The following is a 21,309-nucleotide window of genomic DNA, read 5'->3' as shown; positions in this document are numbered from 1 at the left end:
GGGGAATTCCTGCTGCCACACAGCAACTTTGTTAGCATGAGATGAGGTGGCCAGGGCACCAAAGGAAAATTGGTGGCCCTGAGATTACTGAGGAACACTGGGTACAGCCTCTCTTGCAAAACTTCTGTCACCTGTAAGAAGACTGCTTTCCAGCTCAGTTCAACCTACCTGAGGGAGGAATTAGGGATCTTCCCTTGCATAACTCCCTTAATGCTGAAATCAAGTTGAAGGCATATGCTTATAGTCTGAGAACATATTACAGGTCAAAAGCTTTTTGTAAGCAAAAGACAATAACAAACTGCAATACCCAAATGACAGGCAGGAAATACACAGTGAAGGCTGTACCCCAAGGCAGCCTAATCCTGCTCTATAACAAAATTCAAAGACATGTCAGCTTCTCCATCTCCTGGGACAATGTGCTGACAAATGACCATAGAGATGAGAAAGCTTCAAACACTATCTTCATCTTCCATGCATTTTCTGTTCCACAGAGATACATTAGGACAGGGCATATATGCATTGTTTTTCAGCCTGATACATTTTTGGTCAAGGATTTGTAAGTAGATCAATCTCAGATTCTCAGTGTCAGATTTTTCCAGTTGCAGGAGATAAGTAGGGATTTCAAAAGCATCTCACTGCTGCAGTGGGACCTAGATGTCTAAGACTACATTAAAACTCTCATAAAACCAATGAAGATTTAATCTGAATCTTGAGCCATCTTTAGGCCCACAATAACCTTGAAACCCTTCCCTATGAATGACAGGGGTGCTTACCTGTTTTCAGTCTTGAAACACATGAGTTAACTGATCCTTTCTGAGAAACTCAGAAAGGAAACTCATCTCACACATGGAATTTGTATGCCAAATATTTCCCCTCTGTTTTTCCCAGATTTTTGGTGTCCAAGCTGTGTTGTGTAGAATCACACAACCCAATCATCATACATTATTTTTTTAAAAATAGATAGATGGAAGTTTTTATGGTGCTCTCTTCATAGCCATAGAAACAGTCATTTGGGAATACACCACCATTCATCAGGAAATTAGAGCACTTGCCTAAAAAAGAGAAAAGCCTGTAGTGACATAAAAGCTCTTTCTGGCATCTATTGCATATAAGACAATCTATTAAGCCAAAATAACAGTATGCTCTGTTGCACATTTCCAATAATTGTCAGACAAGAGACAAGAAAGAAAAATGTTTTTTTTTTTACAGTGTAGAAGTAGACACTTGGATAGTATGAAAATTAGGATTGTGTTTCAGAAATCAAACACAGTTCAAATGATGTGCTTGCGAAATGTACCTTGACTCTTAATTCTCTGGGCTACCAGTGCTTGGTTTTTGTTTGTTTGCTTTTATTCACCTCCGACATTCCTGAGTGACAGTGTCTCCTGGAAGCATAAAGGGTGTGTGCAACTGTTGCTTTACTGTTCTGGTTATATACCCTACTTACAATGATACAGGCAGGGCCACCCCAAAAAGCAGAGTGATCAGTGTTCAGCAGGGGTGATTAAAGGTGAGACAGCTGTATCCAGTGTGTGGAAGAGGCAGAGAGACAACTTCTTGCATTAGAGGAGCTCTGGGGGCAGTGGGAAAGCCCAGACACAAACTATCAAAGTACAAGATTGGTGCTGCTGCACAACTGGACACAGTAAGCCATCGATACAGCATGAGAAAAGAAGGCTGTGGGTTGTCCAAGGCTGCTTTTTAACTCTGCTTGCTTTTGTCCTTGCCTTGTCTGAGCTGTGAGGTTTCTCTGCACAGAGAGGCAGAGTGTGGATTGGCCTCAATATGAGATTTATGCATTTATATGCCTAGAAGTTCAGCAGACCGGCCTCCTCCAGACGTGCCATATGTGCATGCAGATCCATGCACACTTAGATCTCAGTCTGTGATTCCAAACCAAAACTTAGCTGCAGGATTTAAACCCAAGGGGAAGCACAAGCATACAAAACAGAGAAACCAGGCAAGAGACAGACAGCAGATCTTTTCCAAGTTATTGCTAAGGACTACATGGTGCTGTGAAGGCATGGTGTGGCAATACCACAACAGCAAGGTCAATGGGGGCCAAAAGGAGTGCACAAGCCCTCTTCTAGAAACATCTATGCATCTTCGTTCTATTCCGATAGTTTCTCTGGTTCTGCTTGCCTGGCATTTATCATAGACTGCACCTGGGCAAAAGAAAAAGAGTCATTTGGGAGCTTATTTGCTTTCACACTGATGCCCAGAACTGACCCTGCCGTTCCTCTGGAGGTTTTGTGCTTAGTGCACCATGAACCCAGCAGCAAACCTCAAAGATGGTGCCTCTCTTGACTGACTAGGGGGTAATGAAGGCACTCTTTTCCTCCATCTGCATTCTTTCTTCTAACCTCCTCCTCCTCCCAAGAAGCAATCCATACTTCTAACTCACTCCCAAACTATTGTCTCACTTCACTGACTTTGAGTTACCTGTCTTTCAATACCCTTCAGGATCAGCAGAGACAGCTCTCTTGAATAGGGAGGTGTGGGCAGAAAAAGTGCTCCCTCCCAGTTTGGGATAGAGGCAGCTAGAGAAGGGTAACAGAGATCTCTGTCATTAAGCTTCCCTAACCTCTCAGGTAACTCCAGGGCACATTGACCCCATTCTTCCCCCACCCTCCCATACCATTCCTTCCTCTCAGAGCACACATGATCCCTTGCACCCCAGGCACTCTGCTGCTGCCTGTGCTTTTCTTCCTCCCAAGACAGCAGACACACAGTCAGGGAAGCAGTCCTGGGCTGACCATGACTCTGGTGCGCTTAGCAAAGCTGACCCTGTCCCCACAGAGGCCCAGCAAGGCACCCTACCTCCAGCAATATGAACTCCAAGGGGTCATCAGGCTTATGGATCAGCAGTTTTTCTGTGATATCCTGAGACAGAGAAAAACAGGAGGAAAGAATTATTGATCCTTGGATAGATGGGTGCCTGCACTTCCTGTTCCAATGCCATCTGCATTTTAAAAAGCAAGAATCTCTTCAGACACCAAAGATGATCTAGGGTCCTTTTCTACTGCTTTTTCTTAAGTCTATACTTAAGACAGCACAGGACAAGGAGGGGTCTGGGGAAGGGATAATTTGGTTCAAGATAACTTTAAGCCAAGCTCCTCATGTAAGCCTCTGGAAGGAGATGAGAAATATGTATTTCACCTGAAATATCTGTAGAATTTTATGTTCCTCCACATAATTCATGGCAACTTGATAGGGGTCTCCAAAATCCTCTGGATTCTCCAATGATTCAAATGTAATCTCTGCTGCTGACAACACAGCCTCAACGGTGTTACTGGATCCGTCCTGTGTGGATTCAGAGGTGTGCATCTTGACTTTGAAACCTGGAAGTTCACCCACAGGTGATCTGATCTCAGGTGAGTTTTCCCTGGATGCAGACTATACAATGAGCAGGAAATGGTGCTCAGAACGTGGTGGCTTCTTGGCAGCCAGCTGGGCTGCAGATACTGGCAATTCCACTACAGATGGCTGGGCTGCAGACGCTGGTGCTTCCACGCCAAGTAAGTCATCCAGTGATGGTGGGGATTCAACTACAGGTGTGTGGTCCTCAGATTCCTCCACTTCAGATTCTGAATGGTGATTGAACCCTTGCTACAATATTTAGCAGATAAAGAACAAGAGCATTTTAAACATCTAGGTCCACTGACTAGACACAGCATATTACTCCATCTTCTGCAAATATGCTGTAGCCACACTTAAAGCATGCACTAACATGTTTTATTTCTGTGACTGGCCCCACCTGCATCATTCTGCATGATCATAGGAACTCTACTTAATCTCCGGCCCAAGCCTTCAGAACTGAACTATGCAGCAGTTGTATCTGTGCCTGATCCTCACTGACTAGTTTTCCTAGGGTGACTCTGAGTGCATATTCTAGGTAGCTTTGTGTCTATGGAAGTCCCTTGGATGGATCCCAGACCCGACCCATGACCTTTCTTTGCCTGTGACTGTTGGTGACCCCTCTTAAGTGCACACTGCCTGCACTGTGGCTGCCCTCAGCTCCTGCCTCATTCCCTGCTTGGTGCAGCTCCAGGTTTGCTACATGACAGCAGCAGCTGAAATTTGTGCAGGCTTTGCCCATCTACCCCTGGAGCAGCTGGCCGTGGACTGTGCTGTGTCCATGCCCCACACTCCCATCCCTAGACCTGTCTGCTGGCAGTCTTGCCCTGTTTCTTTCTCCCATCCCGAGCCCCGGTTTCTGCAATGTCGCCTGAAGCGGGGTGCTGGGTGAGGACGGAGGGGGAGCAGGAGCTGCGCTCACCCTCCTGGAAGTAGGAGGGAGGGTGCTGTTCCTGTCGACAACGGGGTTCGCTTCGTGCAGAAGGGAGGCGGTGGGAGGCCGGGCCGGGCAGTTCAGCCCGGGAAGCGGAGAGAGCGGTTCGCGGCCGGGACTCGCCCTCACCTGCCCCCGGCTCTGCAGGGAAGGGCAGAGGGCGAGGCGGGGCGGTGCAGCCAGGGAAGCGGGGGGAGCAGTTCCCGGCCGCGGCTCGCCCTCACCTGCCCCCGGCTCTGCAGGGAAGGGCAGGGGGCGCTTCGCCCCCCCGCCTGCGCCGGCTCTTTCTGCCGCTCGCCGCTCGCCGTAGCCGGGGGAGAGGTGGGTGGGCGCGGGAAGCCGCGGCGGTTGCCGGGGTAACCGCCGTCACGTGCCTCGGCGCGCGGGGCGGCTGGCGTCACGCGGGCGGTGAGTGCCGCGCGGCCATCTTGGGTGAGGGCGGAATAGCAGGGCCGGGGGGCGGCAATCCCGGATTCAGGAGTCCAGCCGGTGACCGAGAGACACCATGGCAGCTGGACCATGGCAGGAAGTGCTATGTCCAGTCTTTGCTTAATCATTTCCAGGGACGGTGGCTTCCCTAACTCCCTGGGCAGCCCATTCCAGTGTCTAATCATGTTTTCTGTGAAGAAATTCTTCCTGATGTCCAGCCTAAACCTCCCCTGGCACAGCTTAAGACTGTGTCCTCTTGTCCTACCGCTGGTTGCCTGGCAGAAGAGACCAACCCCCACCTGGCTACGATCTGTTTACAGGTGGTTGTAGAGAGTGATAAGTTCCCCCTGAGCCTCCTTTCCTCCAGGCTGAGCATCCCCCAGCTGCTCTTTGTAGGATTTGTGCTCCAAACCCTTCACCAGCTCCACTGGCTTCTCTGGACCCCAGCACCTCATGTCTTGTAGTGAAGGGGCTCAGAAATGGGCTCGATTCAGAAGAGACAGGATTTGAGGAGTGGTCTCCTGAGTGCTGAGTACAAGGGGACAATCACTGCCCTGGTCCTGCTGCTCCCACAATTCCTGATACAGGCCAGGATGTCAATGGTGGTGGTGCCTGGCCCGGGCCCTCATCCTTGCTCTGGTTCTGGTTTTGGTTCTAGTTCTGGTCTCAGTCCTGGAAAAGGACATGTCAAATAGCTTGTACAGGAAAGCAGGGAAGCAAGAGGTAGGGTAGTAGAGTGCTGAGAGAAATATTTCCATGTACAGTGATGAGAGAAGTACTTTCTCATGTCCTCAGTTTTACACAAATGCAGACAGTTTGTGTTCTGTGTGATGAACTTCGTCAGAAAAAGCAAATAAACAGACTGCCAGTTTTCCCCAAAGAGGAGATGAAAGGAGAAAGATAAAAGCTCTGCTCTGTTACCACAGTAACCAGCTTCTGACATATTCTGGTTCATGCTCCAGTCTGACAAGAGCTGGGTTTGAAAAAACTGGCTGTAAATGCCATGGGGGCTTATGGGGATGAGAGGAGGGGAGATACAGGACTTCAAAAGGTGTTCTAAACTTACAGATGTCACTTCCATTCAGAGCAGTTCACTTTGTGTGTGTTTTTCAGGTTATGCCATTGGCCTTTTCAGAGAAACAGCTGCCTCACTGCTCCAGTGCCTGGTTCATGACAGTACTGTCCATATCCTCCGCCACGCTGACCGCTCAAATCATCTTGCACTGGAGCAATGCTGTTTGCACTCATGGGATACCAGGTCATTCCCTCTCTGATCCTTTCTTGCATCTCCCATTTCTCCATGTGACAGTGATGCTTCCAGACAGCATGGGACTGCCGGCTTTTTGTAAGTGCTGATACAAATTTATCTGAAGGAGGCATCTTGATATTAATTGTGTATTAGGGTGGTTGTGTGCTGAGCCATCCCAGAGTTGTGTTCTCCACGGCATGACTCCCTGCAGGACTTCTCCCATGAGTTTCTCCTCTCTGTCCTCTACTGGACAGTTCTCAGCTGCCTGCTGGCTTCAAATAGTGTCGTGCTGTGGGTAAATCTCGAGCCCCATGTGTTCCTTTCATCTGTGCCTCATTGGTAAACAGCAGATCTCTCCATTTCCGACCCCACTGCCTACTGCAGGGATCTGGCTGCTGGGTCTGGAAAGCTAGGATTTTGAACAGGGAAGTAAGATGAATGACTCTATTAAATAAACATCACTGCTCTGTTTATTCTTTCAAAAGAACAGATTAAAAAAAACAGAAGATGCATTTTAAATGCATTAAAAATTCTGAGCAAAATAATGCCTTAAATACAATGCTCATGTAAGATAAATCACATGGGTTTTTTTTCTACACAGGCACATGGAAAGCAAAAGCATATTATTATATCATTATTTATATGGCACCATATGCTAAGTCTGGAACTTAAAGACTTTGAAATAAATAAGAAAACACCAGCTGCAGATTAGCAATACACTCCTTTATTGGGAGTCACTGTGTAACTGTGGCTATCATTCCTGCTGTTAAGTTAAAACTTAAATAAATTGTCAGAGAAATAAGATAGCCATTAGAGATTCAGTGTCTGTCTCCTGGGGACGCTTTTTCTAACAGCTGTAACAAAGACGTGCTGCTGGTTTTGTCCTATCTCTGTAGTAACTCACTGCATTTGTCCCTGCAGTATCACACAGTTGTTCAGCAGAGATGGTTGAGCTGCTCACTATAAATAATGTTGGTTAACAATGCAGCCCCTTTTGGGTTAATAAATTACGCTCAAACCACTCTTGAGCCTCTTTGATTGGTTTCTTGCAAGTCTGCAGTGGAGAGTTGGAAGAAATCACTTTCCACAGTCTGTTTGCTTTGAATATTTCTTCTTATTTTATTGAGCTGTAAATATACGTGTATAATAGCCAAATCCTGAAAGTGCCTATCTCAAATTCTGGTCGCCTCATCTACTACTTGAAAATCGTAATGAGATGCATGGGATGAAACAGATCAGCAAATTTAAATGTCATTGCTTAAAGGGGCAGAGGGCCTCAGTCAGCACCATGCTGGGAGATTTGATCCTCTCCTTTGTGCGGGATTTGCTGTCCGAAGCTGGGGGTTCCCCCAGGCTGAGGTTGCTGGCCTGAGCAGGGAGCTCACCTGCCACATGATCCATGAGCTGTGGCAGCCCAGTTGTTACCCACAGCCAGGGCCTCATTGTTCTCTGTACACTGCAGCCCCAAAACTCTCTGACCTGTGCTTTTGCACAGGTGTGGCCAGACATAGTTAAAGCCTTCCTGACCACTGGTGAACAAAGAGCAGCTTTATGTCATGGAACAATGATCAAAAAAACCCCCCAGGCTGTGAGGCAGGGGCTTGGGGTCCTTGGAGAGACATCTCTGCTCATCTGTGTCCTGACCGGTGACTCTGTGGGCATCATGAGGCTGCCCTGCAGGTTGGTTCCTTACCTCAATGGTGGGTTAATTGTTCTACTCTCGATCCAGAGGGTTTTGAGAAAAAAAAACAGGCTGGGAGGAGAGCAGGTGTTAGTGCAAGAGAGTGGAGAAAGCCAGCTCCTGCATGAGGTAGAGGGCTGGGGTGCAAGGGGAAGAGAGGTGTCTGGGGCTGCGGATTTGCATCCAGAATGCTCCTGTACCAGCAAACCTTGATGTGGGTGTACTTCTGGCAGCTATGTTGAAGAGGATACACCTGTACCCAGGTGTCTGCGCTTGTACAGGTGGCTCTGTTTGTGTGCTGGCAAATGCATCTCTTCCCCCAGCACTTCCTGCAGCTCGGACTCTGCCCGGATTTCCCAGCAGAGAGCAGCAGAGCTTCGTAGCTGCTCACAGGGCCTCGGAGTGCGGCAGCCTCCGGGACCTTCTGGCAGCGCTTGCCTCCGCAAAGCACAGCAGTAAACCTTCGCTGAGCTCGCAGGCATGTCAGGCACTGCTTTGCCCACACCAAGAGCATTGGTTTGGGCAAACAGAAGACACATGCTCTCAATAGCGAAGATTCGGGGCTTTCCTGAAAACCAAGATATTTGCAGAAATCAGTGAGACCTTTCTTGAAGGGCTGTTTTCCAAATTGTCTTTCTGCTCAAAGTTTCCTGAAAGGGAGTGCCTCAAGTATGGCTTCAGAAAGTGGGGGCAACAGGATAAGCAAATCTCTTTTATAGATGACCAGCACGGACTAGGTAACCCCTCAAGGTCTCCTTCAGGCCAGTCTTCAGCAGTGGAGGAAAGAGATGTGTTATTAGCTTCTGTGTTTGGAAATATTTGCTTTGGGAACCTATTTAGCCTACCTTAGATTTAACCCTTTCTGTTAAAAATCAAGTTTCAGCTGACTATTTTTCCCTCATTTGTAATGTTACCAGGATCATTACTGGAGATAAAGATGAATGAAAAAAGTGAGATAGCTTCTTTGCCAAGGTGTCAAAACGAATTAATCTGTGTCTAATTTAGATAACATTCTCAAGGAAATCAGGACTTATTTCCCTGTTTGGAAGTTTTCCTGCTGTTCCTATGGCAGTTAAATAAGTCAAATTTGGGATTGTATTAGAAGCTCCTCAGCAGTATTAACTGGGACTGGTTTTGTCATTCCTTAATTATCCCATTCTAGTTCCTGAAACTATTATGGTTTTATACGTTCTCTTAAAAAATAATCACAGACCTTCTGCGAGGCCCAGTCCTTGTAAGGCAGAGGGCTTAAGTTTGGTCTCACCATCACATGGCATGAGAGAGAGGGTATGCTGTGTTCTGGCTGAAGTCCACAGTGAGCCTACATCCAATCCTGTCTCCATCAGTAAAGCCCCAGAAGGAAGGAAGGGTCCAGACATGAAGTTCAGCTGGGGGAGTGGTGCCTGTGGAGGGTGCTGGGTGTAAGGACAGCAGCTGGGTACTGGGAAGACTCCAGTTTTCCTTTTTGCTCCATCCTGCCAACTCTGCCTCATTGCTGTGCTCCTCTCTGCTGTGAACCGATTCCTGGCATTGGAACAGGGAGGCAGGCATGATACGGAACGGGATTTTGGAAGGCAAATATATCACGCAGTCACAGCAAGACCCTGGATAACCCTGTCAGTAGGTCCCTCTTGAAAAAGCTGTAATCCACAGATGGTTGTGAAGGGCTTTCTGCATTCCTCAAAGCCTTGTGGCCACAGTGCCCTCTTCACTCTCCCTTCTGCACACCCCTTTATTAGGCTTGTGTGCCAAGCTAATTTAAAATGTGATGCAGACCGTCTCAGCCCTGGGGTCACTCAGGTGGCCTCTACAGCCTCCCACCACTCACCCTAGGTAGGAACTGTCCTTCTTTATTTGTGCAAATGATACTTTGTCTCTGAATCGTAGCTGTACATGGGAAAGGTGCAATTAGCTGCTGCAAGGAGCCAGGCCTGTCTGCCTTCCCTTGTTTAACAGAGGCTTTAATTAAAGACCCCCTGATGCTGGAAAGGCACATTAATTATTCATCTGAAAACATTTACATAGAGTCCCCCGTTTCCCTTCTTCAATAAATTATCAGCTTCACATCTCCATAATTCATCGAAATGACTAAAAATACATTGTCTCAGCCTCCATCACCTCCCTTTTCACTTTGTCTATTCCAACTGTGATGGGTTCAGTATCTTAATGTGAAGGTCTCCTACTGCTCTTAAGTAAAAAGGGAGGATGGAATACAAGGGGGAGAGGGAGAGGGAAAGATTTGTCCCCTGATGGGAGTCATGCAGATGGCAGTAATTTTTGGTTTTTTTCTTTCCCACAAAACTGGCATGATCCTGAGGTTTGAAGAAGCTCATTGACTATTTCTAATAAGGAAAAATTCACTGAGAGGAGAAGAAAATATGTTTCCAGTGGCAGAAGAAGTCTGGGTTTAGATGTTTTCTATGCTCAGATGTAGACAGCTTGTGTGATCCGTAGCCTAGCAGTTAATCTCCCTAGATCATCTCTGTACCTCACCTGTAGACCAGGCTAGCAGTTCCCTCTCTCCCTGGTAGAGGGATGGTGTTTTACTAATTATAAACTGTTCTAATATAGCTGTGTGAAAGAGAAAAAAAACAGATAAGGTTAGGCAGAGGGAGAAGTATTGCAGCAACTCACAACAAAGATGTCACTCCAGGCACAACTGAGGGTAAATTCACTGCAAATGGTTTTCTTCAATGCATTTCACTTTGTGATGAAGGGAACCATCACATGAGAGAGGAAGAAACCAGTCCTCTGAGGGCTTGTTTACATGGGAGTTAAGACAAATTAGTTTGAGGTGTGAGGTAATGTGCAGAAGTTGAATTGCATTTAACTTCTGAGTGGGGGCTCTGATACAGAAAGAAAATGGCCATGGTTCACTGTGGTGACAATTAAACAAAAGGAAAGCAAAGGTCGCTTTATTTCCATATATCCATGCAGGGCTTAACATGTGAAATGAGTGCACAGGAAAGCACATCTTTGGTAATTTATTTTAACTTTCATGAATGTTCTAATCTGCAGGGATTGGAGAAGTGCATGCTCCATGTGGCTCTGAATAACTGCTTTTCCTGGAAAACCTGGAGCCTACAGAAATCAGACCAGATGTGCTCTCCTGGGAGCAGGGGGAGCCAGATGCTGCAAACAGGTGATCTTCTAGGATGACGGGTGGAAGGGGCAAGATGAATACTGGCAAGTTTCTTGGGATGTGGTCAAAGAGGGCAGTAGATAATGAACCAGAAAAGAAATGTTGTCTTTGGAGGACTTGACTCACTTACCTTTAAAAGTTCAATGTTTTCAGAGGGAAATAAAAAGGTTTATTTTTGGCCCTGAGCACATACAGGGGCTAAATCTGAGACTAAAAATGGGGTGGAGCTGATTACTAAGAGAGTGATATGGTTATATGGTTATACTTTATTGACTTCTGTGGGGTTTTTTTCTTTCTCTTGCCCTTGTGGCTGTTTTAGATGGGCTGTCTTGGCTCAGCAGTGAATAACATGGTGACAAAAACCTTGTCTGATCATGAGGCTGTGTCTAAATCTTGGGCACTGCAAACTTAGAGCTGAGAGACTAAAAGCCCTTCCTGCATTCAATACATTGATTAAGTTTACTAAGATAGAAATATCATCTATTGCTTACCAATTGCATTATAGTTCAGATTATTTTATTTAGGGACCTGAATTAGCATTCTTCTGGACGTAAGACAATCATGTTTTTGCAGGCAATAGTTAAAAGCTCCCATCCTTTTCTTCCATCTAAACAAATTGGATTAAAGTTTTCTGTAGTGAAGTTTTCTAGCACTTATATTATCTATGGAGACCCCTTAAAAATTGTCCAGGCAATGGCTTTCATCCAAATGTATCTAAGTTTCAGTCTTGAGATACCTCACTCGCGATCCAGCCTTTTCTGTTAAATTTGTATTGGCCTTAACATGCTTTGAAGTAATAATCAGTGCTGTGTCTCCAGGGGGATAGGGCAATATGTAATTGGCTTAAACAGAAGGAAGATCTCGTTAGACATTAAGAAGCCTTTACTAATGGTACAGTAATTAAGCACAGGAATAAATGGCTTGAGGACTTCTGCCTGTAGAGAAGTTTGGATGAACACATTGAATCTTGTCTTCTCCCACAAGGAAAGCAGAGATCATTCTTTGCAGTTTCTTTCAACTGTGTTGTCTATGATTCTGCAAATGTCCACAAAGTTTTCTTGCCAAAAGTGGCAATAGCAGCATTTTCATTGCCACCGCATTGCCATTGAAAATGCTGCCCCATCAGTGCCCCAGCGGAAGAACAAACTGAAATAACAGAATGCCAATGAGAGCATCCTTTCTTTCCAAGCTGGCAGGAGCAAGCCATTCTGGAAGGTGATGTACATCTCCCATAACCCATGCTCCAGCTTCCTTGGTTGAGCCAAATTGTCTTCCCTGCTTGTCAAATGGGAGAAGTGTTAACACTGTAATTAGAAACATTAAAGCAATCAAAATGAGCATACAGGCATAATTAAGGCACGATTGGTTTATGTCCCCTGCAGGCATTCTTTTAGAATAAATGACTTTTTGGCTTAATTTAAGCCTCTTCCAATACATCACTAAAACAAAGGGGCAAAGGAGTTTCTATCCATATATTCACCAGTAAAACTACTTAGTTTTCAACCTCATAACCTAGTTTATACTGGTAAAATTTCTCTGCACTGCTAAATAGAGGGTATTGCTGAATAAAGAGCTTAGCTTGAGAAGAATGATTTGGGTCTGGACAACAAGAATCAAAGAGGAGCAAGAGAGACTGCACTGGCTCTGGATCAAGTCCTCCATAAAAGAGAAGTTAGCTGTGCTGTGCCAGTTGGGCATGATGTTATGAAAGTGCCATTTTTCCTGAGAAGGAAAGGTACACAGAATAATTAAGAAGGCCGGTAGAGTTTTTTCCAACCTGGGTGGGTGAATAAAGGAGAGCTGAAGATCAGGAACATTGGATGAGTATGGAGAAGTCACAACTCTTCTCTGTAAGTCTCGAGTGGTCTTGCGCTATGAAAGAAGTTGAGCCCCACTTACAGCGCTCACTGGGTTAAGCCTTGGAGAAGTAGATGTTCAGCTCTGACTTGCTGAGGCTGAGCTGACTGCAGAAGAAAGTAGCCACAACTTTAATTGAGAAAGATGTGCCCAGCACTGTGTGCATGTATATGTGGTGTGATTTGGGTGCTGACAAAGGAACGCAATTGGCACTCATTAGAAAAGTTCTGCCCCTTGGTTCCTTATTCTGCCACAGGAATGCTTTTTCTTGTGATCCTGGTAATTGTAATGGCAATTCAGCCTGAGAAAAGGGACTCAGGTTACCCAGGGGTCAAGGCAGAGTTGCTTGCACAGAGTGGCTTAGTATAGAATGGTAATATACACATCCAAATGTGTGAATATTTTCTGTCCTGGCTGCCTTCACTTCACAGAAAGGTTGAGTGATTGGAGAACTGGCATGTGGACTTTATTTGAGGCTGATGTTAACTTTCCCACTGGTGGGAGGTTACAGGGCCTACTGAATATTCCTAAAGGTCTGGGAAGAATATTCAAATTTGACCATCTCTGCAGGGATTTGATCTTACAAAATGTTCTCAGAAATGTCTTCCTTCTATCTCTCTTCCCTGTTTTAATGAATTTTGGGTCTTTGATTTGTCCTCTAATAAGATCCCATGCAAACCCTCAGTCTGTCTGGTATAGGTGAGAAACATAACAGAGCCAGCTAATGGTGGTGCAGATGGAAGGACATTTTCTTTGAGGACTTGCCTTCCTGACAGGGTTAACGTGTTAGCATTGTGGGTCACTGTCCCACTCATGGCTATTCCAGACTCAGCTGTTTGCCCATGAGCCAGAAGGGTGACAGCTCCACAGTTGGCATCTCCCACCACTGGTTCCTGGACTTGGCTGCTGTGAGCTGCAGGCTAAATTCATCACGTGTTCCTTCATGCAGGTAACATGACAAGCAACAGGTACTGCAGGATACTGCTGCAGCTTCCTGGTCCTAGTACTACCCTCACAGATAGCGAGTGGCATCCATCAGGTTCTAATTGTTCTTGTGCTGGGCAGCTGACAAGAGATGGCAGCGTTAGCCCCAGAGGTAAATAACAGACTCTGAATCTGAGTTTCATTGTAGTTCTTTGTGCTAAAATCGAGCCATGGTAAGAGTCAATGGGTGTACCCTTCCTCCCCAAAACTGACTAAGCAAGAGGTTCAGAGATGTAAGGGGAATTTTTTGGCTCATATTTCAGCACCCACATGAAGAACTGTGGAAATGATGTTTGTCTTTTCTCACTCTAGCTCTGGCTAAGACCTCTGCAGTCACAGAATGACTGGAGCAAGTAGCTCCCTTATCCCAAAGCCTTGCCCTGTTACTGCTTCCCTTGCTTTCTTGGCTTAGGCTGCCAGGGTTAGGATTGCTGAAGTTCCTGGATAGGGAAAGAAGCACAAGAGAACATTTATGCTGGAGATTCTTCTGCAGCACCTCTGCAGAGGGGCACAATTGCCAGTCTTCTACCTTACTTTTTTTGTCCCTGTCCCCAGTGAGTGTTGCCACAGCTGACATGCCATCTGTACAGAGCAGACTGATGGCCCTTTCCCTTGCCCTCTGCCCTCTGCAGAGGCAAGGGGCTGGCAACTGGCTGCAACAGACGGGCAGAAGGACAAGGTAAACGTCACAGGCAGCACCAAGAAAATCCATCTGAAACCTTGCTCCATATGGGGAAGTACAGTTCCAGCTGTTCAGCCTTCGGAGTAAGCTGGCTCTGAAGCTGCTGCTACCCTGGCTGTAATGCTAGGCAAGCACAGCCCCATCAGAACTGGTGAATAGGGGGAAAGCAGCAGGGGTAGCAACATCACGCTGGTACAAGGAATCTCGTGATGCTATTGCTCCCCATGATTATGCTGTTAACAGCCAAGCAGGGTGGAGTTTAATGAGCAAAGGTAGATGAGAAAAGGAAAACAACTGAGACAAACGATGTTTAAATGTGATAGCTCATTAAACAAAAGCTCTCTGCTATGTTTCTTTCCTTGGTAGCAACAAAAGGGACAATGGCCATAAGTAAAAGGCAACCCACTGACAACAGGAAGGATTTATAGAAAGCAACACACTTAATTTAGCTGCTCCAGCACGAATGAGCAGAGATATTTGGCATCAAGTAACTCAAGTGAAGGATTTTGCAATGTCTTTGTATGAGACAGAGTGCTCTTTTCTGCCCAAACCATAGGAGCTTCTTGCTATTTGAATATCAAGGACAAGTCCTGCTTTTCTTCATATCTGAATTCTTGTTGTCTTCAGCAGAGTTTTGCAGTGCAGAATTCGGTGCAGTGTGAGCTGGGGGGGACCTCATATTAATGTGTTAACCATCTTGTCCGGCCTGGCTTAACGATGCCTGCCTGTGTGGCCTTGGTCCTGACCAGATACTGTAGCTTTTACTGAGCTGTAGGCCTTCACAGATTTTGGGAAGTTAGGCTTATCAATTCTCCTTCAGAAGATAGCAACAGCTTCTCTAGTGTACTTCTTGACAGGTGTAAAACCACTTCCCAAAGCCTCTGTGGGGTAGAGGCTCCACACCCTCACAACTGAGCAACTATTCCAGTGTTTCATTGTCATAATCCACCTTGTCAGTATATTGCCCTCTCCAGCCAGGATATGGAGGACAGACTATTTCCTCCTTCTTTGGCAAAGCCTGACTATCGATTGTTGTCTCGTTCACAGGGGTTCCAGGATGAGGGAAGAGACGAGAAAGTTGACTCCATGTTTCAGAAGGCTTGGTTTATTATTATATGATAGATAATATATTAAAACTATACTAAAAGAATAGAAGAAAGGATCTCACTACAAGGCTAAGCTAAGAATAGAAAAGGAATTGAAAACAAAGGTCTTCTCCCAGACCGAGACCGGCCGGACAGGTGAACTGTGATTGGCTCTTAATTGAAAACAGCATGAGGAGGCCAATCAGAGATTTCCCCTGTTGCATTCCACAGCAGTAGATAAGAATTGTTTACAGTTTGTTCCTGAGGCCTCTCAGTTTCTCAGGAGGGGAGAAATCCTAAGGAAAGGATTTTTCATAAAACATGTCGGTGACAATCGATTGTGTGGTAGATTGCCTTTCAGCTTTCCAACAGCATGTGAGAAAAGATCTCCATAATGTTCATCTGTCTTACAAGGCAAATGGCCTCTCTACATTTGTATAAATCATAGAACTGTGTGTAATTTTCTGCCTGAAGAAAAAGATACAGTCTATCTTACTTAAGCTCCTGTTGTGTTATTTATGAGACTGGTGAAGGCAATAGTCTTCAGGCATGAAATACCTGAACCCCCAAGAGTTCCCACCATTAAGCTCTTGACCTGAGAAGCTGGCCCTGCAATCCATCCAAGAGGGGAAATGGGTCCCTGGACTTCTTTGCCAAAAGAAGTCCAGGGACCCATGGACTTGTGTGTCAGGAATGAGAAAGACCAAGTACATGATCCCTTCTGATATTAGAATATCTTGGATAGCAAGAGAATGATATCTATACTGTTCTTTACTTGTTTTCTGCATGGGCAACTCAGCCTTATCAGAGATAACATTGTCCAGTACTGGAAATATAGTCATTTGGATGCTGTAGAAAGTGTGCTGCTAGGTCTCTCCATAACAAAAAACAACAACTTCAGAGCAGATACAGAGAGATGAGATTTAAACCTCCACTATTCACTAGCCTTTTTGAAGGTCATGTGCCAAGGAACTAACACAGATTCTAGTATTCCTGGTGAAATGGTGGTGCACAACAGCAATGGTTTTGTTGGTTATGTTCTGCACATGGCTGCACTGACATCGTAAACCTCAATAAAACAGATAACTTCGTTCTGTCTGATAGAACAGAAGGTCTTATGTCTCCAAATGTCATTTGATCCCAGAGGGGTTGAACTGATTTGAAAGCAGCTTTCATCAACACCCTCTCTTGTTGTAGTTTGTTTTTATATTTGTAATACTTTGAAGTAGTTTTGTTTTTTGTATCCCTGTAGTTTTCCCAAATAGTTTATCCCAGCTAGTACTCCCTTCCCTCTAGCTATGGAATTCCTCTCCCTTGATGAGGTCATTCCCAAATCCCCACCCTGGCTCTCTGTCAATCACCCAGCATCCCATCCCCTTCATCTAGAAGCTTTGGTTCAAGACGTCAAGCGATAAGCCAGAGGCCAGGGGTTAGCCCCCCGAGACTTGTTTTATACGCTGTCCCAAGTGTCTATCCCTTAGTGCCCATCCCTTTGGGTCATTTATTGGTTGGTAAAATGTTGTCTACTTTTGGTTTCCTCCTCCCTTTGTATGTAACCTTGGCACAACTCCCCGGGGTTCTCAGCAGGAGGACCCCTGAGGTGCAGGAGCTCCCCAGAGTTCTGAATAAAACCTTGGATTAACCCCTGCTGAGAGTTGGCCCCTTTTTTCTACTGACATCTCTAGTGTCTCCTCTGCTGCAAAGGCATCTGGCCTAGCTGCCCTCAGCACCCTTGGGGCACGAGAAAGTGTCTCCCCACAGTCGGACGTGTTGTGCCGACTCGGGTCTGGCCGGGGGTTCCTGAGAAGGCTCTCAGGGAGACAGAGACTCTCTCTGTTCCAGGTGAGGAGCTTGCACCAATGGAACTACCTATTCACAAATCTCGTGGGAAGGCAGCCAGCAAAATGCAGTGTCCGTACAGAAAGTGCTTATTGGTTCCGAGATGGCAGCTCTGTGGACAGGAGAAATGCTGCTGAGAGAATTTATCTACAGTGAAGAGTTGAAGCATTCGGTTCTCACTTCCGTACCACTGCATCTCCTACTTAGTGAAAGTCAAAATGTTGCAGTTGAGCAGCATCTCATTTTGTGCATAGAAATCAATGATCTGATTGATTGCCCTCAGACTGGTTTTTGTTCAAAATTGCTGAAGCCCCGTTTCATGGATGATATGAGTCAGAGAAATTAAAGTCTCACTGATAATGATGTTATAAGGCAATCTGAGTCTGCAAAAGAATAAACTACATATTTGATATCAGGGCATGTTTTGTTTGCAATTGACACTTCGAAGGCAGATACCTAAGGCTAGAGCAAGCTACAGGAAAAGCAGACTACAACAATAAGGCAAGGCCAACTGAATATGCAGTGACTGAAGCATGTTTCACCTTTGAATCTGGCAGTGAATGAATTTCCAAAACTTCTTACTGATAGCAAGATTTACCTCCAACTGCATTGCTAAAGTGCAGGTATGTGGAAAGCTCTGACACTGCAGAGATCAGCAGAGCTCCAGTCAGTGCAGGTGGTGAGGTGGTGGATTGGAGAGTTCTGCTGCTCTTGTTAGACACAGTAGACACAGCTGATGGGTTGAATGGCTCTCCAGAATCTGCAGCCTGCATTGACTCCTTTTCTGTTGACTGAAAGCAGACATTTGGCCCCAAGGTCACATGCAGGTACCCTCAGTCCAGACAGCCACATCTCACACTGTCTGTGAGTACACACAGTTTTTCTCACTCCTGAGCTGCAAACCTCACCTTGGTGTGCACTATGTCAGTCAATAACAAAAGCAAGCAGCTGGAAAAGGTGGTTGCCAATGAATAATCTCAATTTCCCTGGGAATAATATCAGCTTAGTGTTTAAGACAAGTCCTTCCACCTTATTTCACACCATAAGAATGTAGAAAGTATTTGGAAACTGAGTCTTGAGTCGGAATGTCTTCTGAAGGGTATTTTCACAAAACATTCAATCCCAGAAGTCAAGAATGTGTAAATGTATATTTAAATGTCTTCTCCCTTGCAAAAGGGAAACCTTTTGCTCACCCTGTCTTTCTTATAAGTGACTTCTTCTCTGACTTTGCTCTGATGGATCTCCTAGAGTTTTCTTATTTCTTTCCAGGTGGTCTCTCTCCAGTTTCACATCGACTGATGACCACATTTTCTTCCTGTGTCTGTTGAAGGCAATGACCACTATATCTGCTCCAAAACAGCTCCCCATGGACAGATCCAGGGAGCTTCTCATGACAAAGAGCAATTTGATGTTCATACACAATATGCTGGCATGTTAACCCACCAAGGATGACCAGAAGAAATGGTACCTGACCTTCTTCATAAATTTCCTCAAGTGCCTGGTGGGTAGCAGAACATGCTCTTGCCAATGACCTCTGAGATTGCAGTATAAAATTAACCTAATGCAGCTAAAAAACAACTGGAGGGGAAGGATGTATTTTATGTCAATTCAGTCAAAAAGTCCTCAGAATTAGTTGCCTGAAGTGTTTGGGAAAGCTGACAAAGTATAATAGCACAGAGACTATTTTCTTCCTTCTTAGCAAAGACAGCATTAATCGTCTGGGCTTAATATAGCCTTCCACATGCCAACTGGGTGCAAAATTATGGCTGGTATTAGAAAACCACTTACCATGTGGACAGGCTTAAAGTGCAATAAGCTGTGGGGTGTGGATGCAGATGGAGTATGCCTAAGGACAAACAGTGACCTTGAGAATTGTATGCCATGTCTCTGGAGATATAGTGCCTCTTCATTATGAGCCCTGACAGACGTGGAGCTCTTCATCAGTGGTGGGGCAGGGAAGGACTTAGATTTGAAGCCAGGCTAGAATTTTGCAGTCCAGGTATATCTAGAGATGTCTGGCTGTGAGAGATTTACTGGAAAGGGTTGTATACACCCTTATAATAACTGTATTCATAATGTATAGGCCATGATACATCAAGAGTGCTTCAGAGAGAGAATCCACTGCTTTGGATGTTTGCAAGAACAGCATATTTAGAATGTACCCAGCCTGACTTGATTGGTGTACCTTCTACCAAATAGTTTTCCTTATTTTGATAGAAAAGGAGCAGAAGTATGGCTGAGTATCTCATCTGAGACTTTGTCTTAGCACTTGAAGAATGCAGAGTATGTAAAATAAGGTCAAACCCTTTAACACCCTGCATTGTAACATCTGTACAACACAGCTTAGAGATTGTTGTTCTGGTATTACTACCTAGTAAAGTGGGCTCAATGGTGCAGTGCTTATATAACACTCTTTTTACTGTGCATGAATTGTGTCTCAATCCTGTTTTTCTCACAGTAGATCTTCTTGATAGTTATTAATAAACAATTTCAACTAATAAGTTTCAGGTCTTGCAATGCATTCTTCATTGTTCTATCTGTAGTTGGCCTCCTTGGTTATGCAGCAGTCTCTCTTGGTGGTCTCTGATGAGGAAATTAATTTTAAGAGCATGATAATAAATATACTGACATTAAAATCTTTTGGACAAATGTAAATCTTTGCTAAAATTAGAAGACATTCAGCACAGTATTTCTGCAGTTATCCAGACACTGACATACAACATCACACACACTGAGTCGAGCAGAAGGCTGATTCATGGATCAGGATTTTTGATAATCAACCAACACTAGTATTTAGGTAATTATGTCTGTAAAGGATGTTATGACATCTGTATCTTACATGTAGTGCCAGTTACCGAGACAGCTTCTTTTTATAACTAAAATATACCTTTCCTGCCTGAAAACATTATGATAATTGTGGGAATGTCTCTTATTACCGAGCCACCTACCACTAGATGAAAATGACAGAGCTCAGCTTGTGTGAATTAATGCTGAAAGCACAGAGGAGACTAGCTATGGCTCCTCATCTGACTACTGGAAGCCTGAAAGGTGTGGCAGCAGGGCTGGAACTGAAAAAAGCAATTAAAAAGAAGGGGAAGTGAGAACATCCCAGCATTTCCAAGTGTCATCTTCTCTTGTTAGTAGGCAAGATGACTGCCACTGAGACCCACTAAGCTGAGGGGCTGATCCATGTCTCACCTTCCAGCTGGAACAGGGGCCCCCAGGAAATGGCTGCATATTGTGCCACTGCTTTGCTATTGCATCTATTCAGAGGTAGGAGTATCCTTTACTGCTGTACACTCCGGTGCAAACCCCTCTCATGGCCACAGCCAGGAAGGGAGAGTTGACTTCACAAAAAGCAGCTGCTGTGCCCTTAATGTCTTGTGGTGCTGTTACCAGATGTGTTGGTTTTTAGTTATACTGGGGATCCATTTTCCTTCCCAGCCTGAAACTGGGAAGCATAGCTGTGCTCCTCACTGCTAGGCCACCATTTGGGCTGTGAATGGAAGGTCAGTCCTGTCTCCAGACCACAGGCACACACTGATCTCTGACTTTCTCACTGGCAATCTTCCAACAAACTCTGCCCCATGTTCAGATTTGGGGAGAAGTAGCCTTAATTGTGTGCCAGACCTCTGATGCACACCTTGCAAAATCTTCTGGGGTCTGTCTGAATGACTGAATAACCAGGCCCAAGGTTCTTGCTCTGAGCTGGAGTCCTGTAGCTGTGCTGGTGTTCATCTGAACCAGCGGTTCAAGGTGCTCACTGTGCTTCTTCCACTGGACGATACCTCACCATTCCTGCTTTCTTCTCCCTTTCCCTTCTATCCCCATGGCAGGAAAGACTCCTTGGCTGTTAGGTGGGGGTAGGTCACAGCAGATGTGTGTTCTCCTTTGAGACTTGCCCCCTGCTTGGCTTAATTAATCCTGACACATTGCAGTTGCTGTTACAGAAGAAACGTCAAGAGAAATTAGACCAGCTGGTAGCATGAAAACTGGGGAAGCGTGGTGCCTCACTTTCCTGGATAAATCTGATTTGCTTGCTGGCAGGGGCTGTGGGGGACTGGATGGCT

At 45.4% G+C, this 21,309-nt stretch overlaps 2 protein-coding genes across 4 annotated transcripts in view; one reads left to right on the top strand and one right to left on the bottom strand.

Moving 5' to 3' along the window:
• Positions 1-1,966: 1,966 nt before the first annotated feature.
• Positions 1,967-4,641, bottom strand: TEX55 (testis expressed 55). 3 transcript variants are annotated; one of them, XM_030234648.2, is made up of 4 exons: positions 4,516-4,641; positions 3,160-3,609; positions 2,821-2,883; positions 1,967-2,165 (listed from the first exon to the last, which is right to left on the bottom strand). In XM_030234648.2, exons 2-4 carry the CDS (start codon positions 3,325-3,327, stop codon positions 2,112-2,114), a joined length of 285 nt encoding a protein of 94 aa, XP_030090508.1. In that variant the 5' UTR covers positions 3,328-3,609; positions 4,516-4,641; the 3' UTR covers positions 1,967-2,111. The 3 variants fall into 3 exon arrangements, with proteins under 3 accessions (XP_030090508.1, XP_030090509.1, XP_030090507.1); XM_030234649.2 differs by lacking the exon at positions 4,516-4,641 and adding an exon at positions 4,421-4,510; XM_030234647.2 differs by lacking the exon at positions 4,516-4,641 and adding an exon at positions 4,280-4,426.
• Positions 4,642-5,847: 1,206 nt separating this feature from the next.
• The window catches only part of IGSF11 (immunoglobulin superfamily member 11), a 137,412-nt gene continuing 121,950 nt past the window's right edge, over positions 5,848-21,309 (top strand). The window contains exons 1-2 of the mRNA XM_050973829.1: positions 5,848-6,065; positions 10,669-10,792. Of these exons, the coding sequence (XP_050829786.1) occupies positions 10,684-10,792 (109 nt within the window). The 5' untranslated portion in view covers positions 5,848-6,065; positions 10,669-10,683. The remainder of the gene's footprint in view (positions 6,066-10,668; positions 10,793-21,309) is intronic.

Source organism: Serinus canaria, chromosome 1, assembly GCF_022539315.1.
Source record: "Serinus canaria isolate serCan28SL12 chromosome 1, serCan2020, whole genome shotgun sequence".
NCBI lineage: Eukaryota > Metazoa > Chordata > Aves > Passeriformes > Fringillidae > Serinus > Serinus canaria.
The sequence above is the reverse complement of the archived record's forward strand: the minus strand, read 5'-3'. Positions and strand labels throughout refer to the sequence as shown.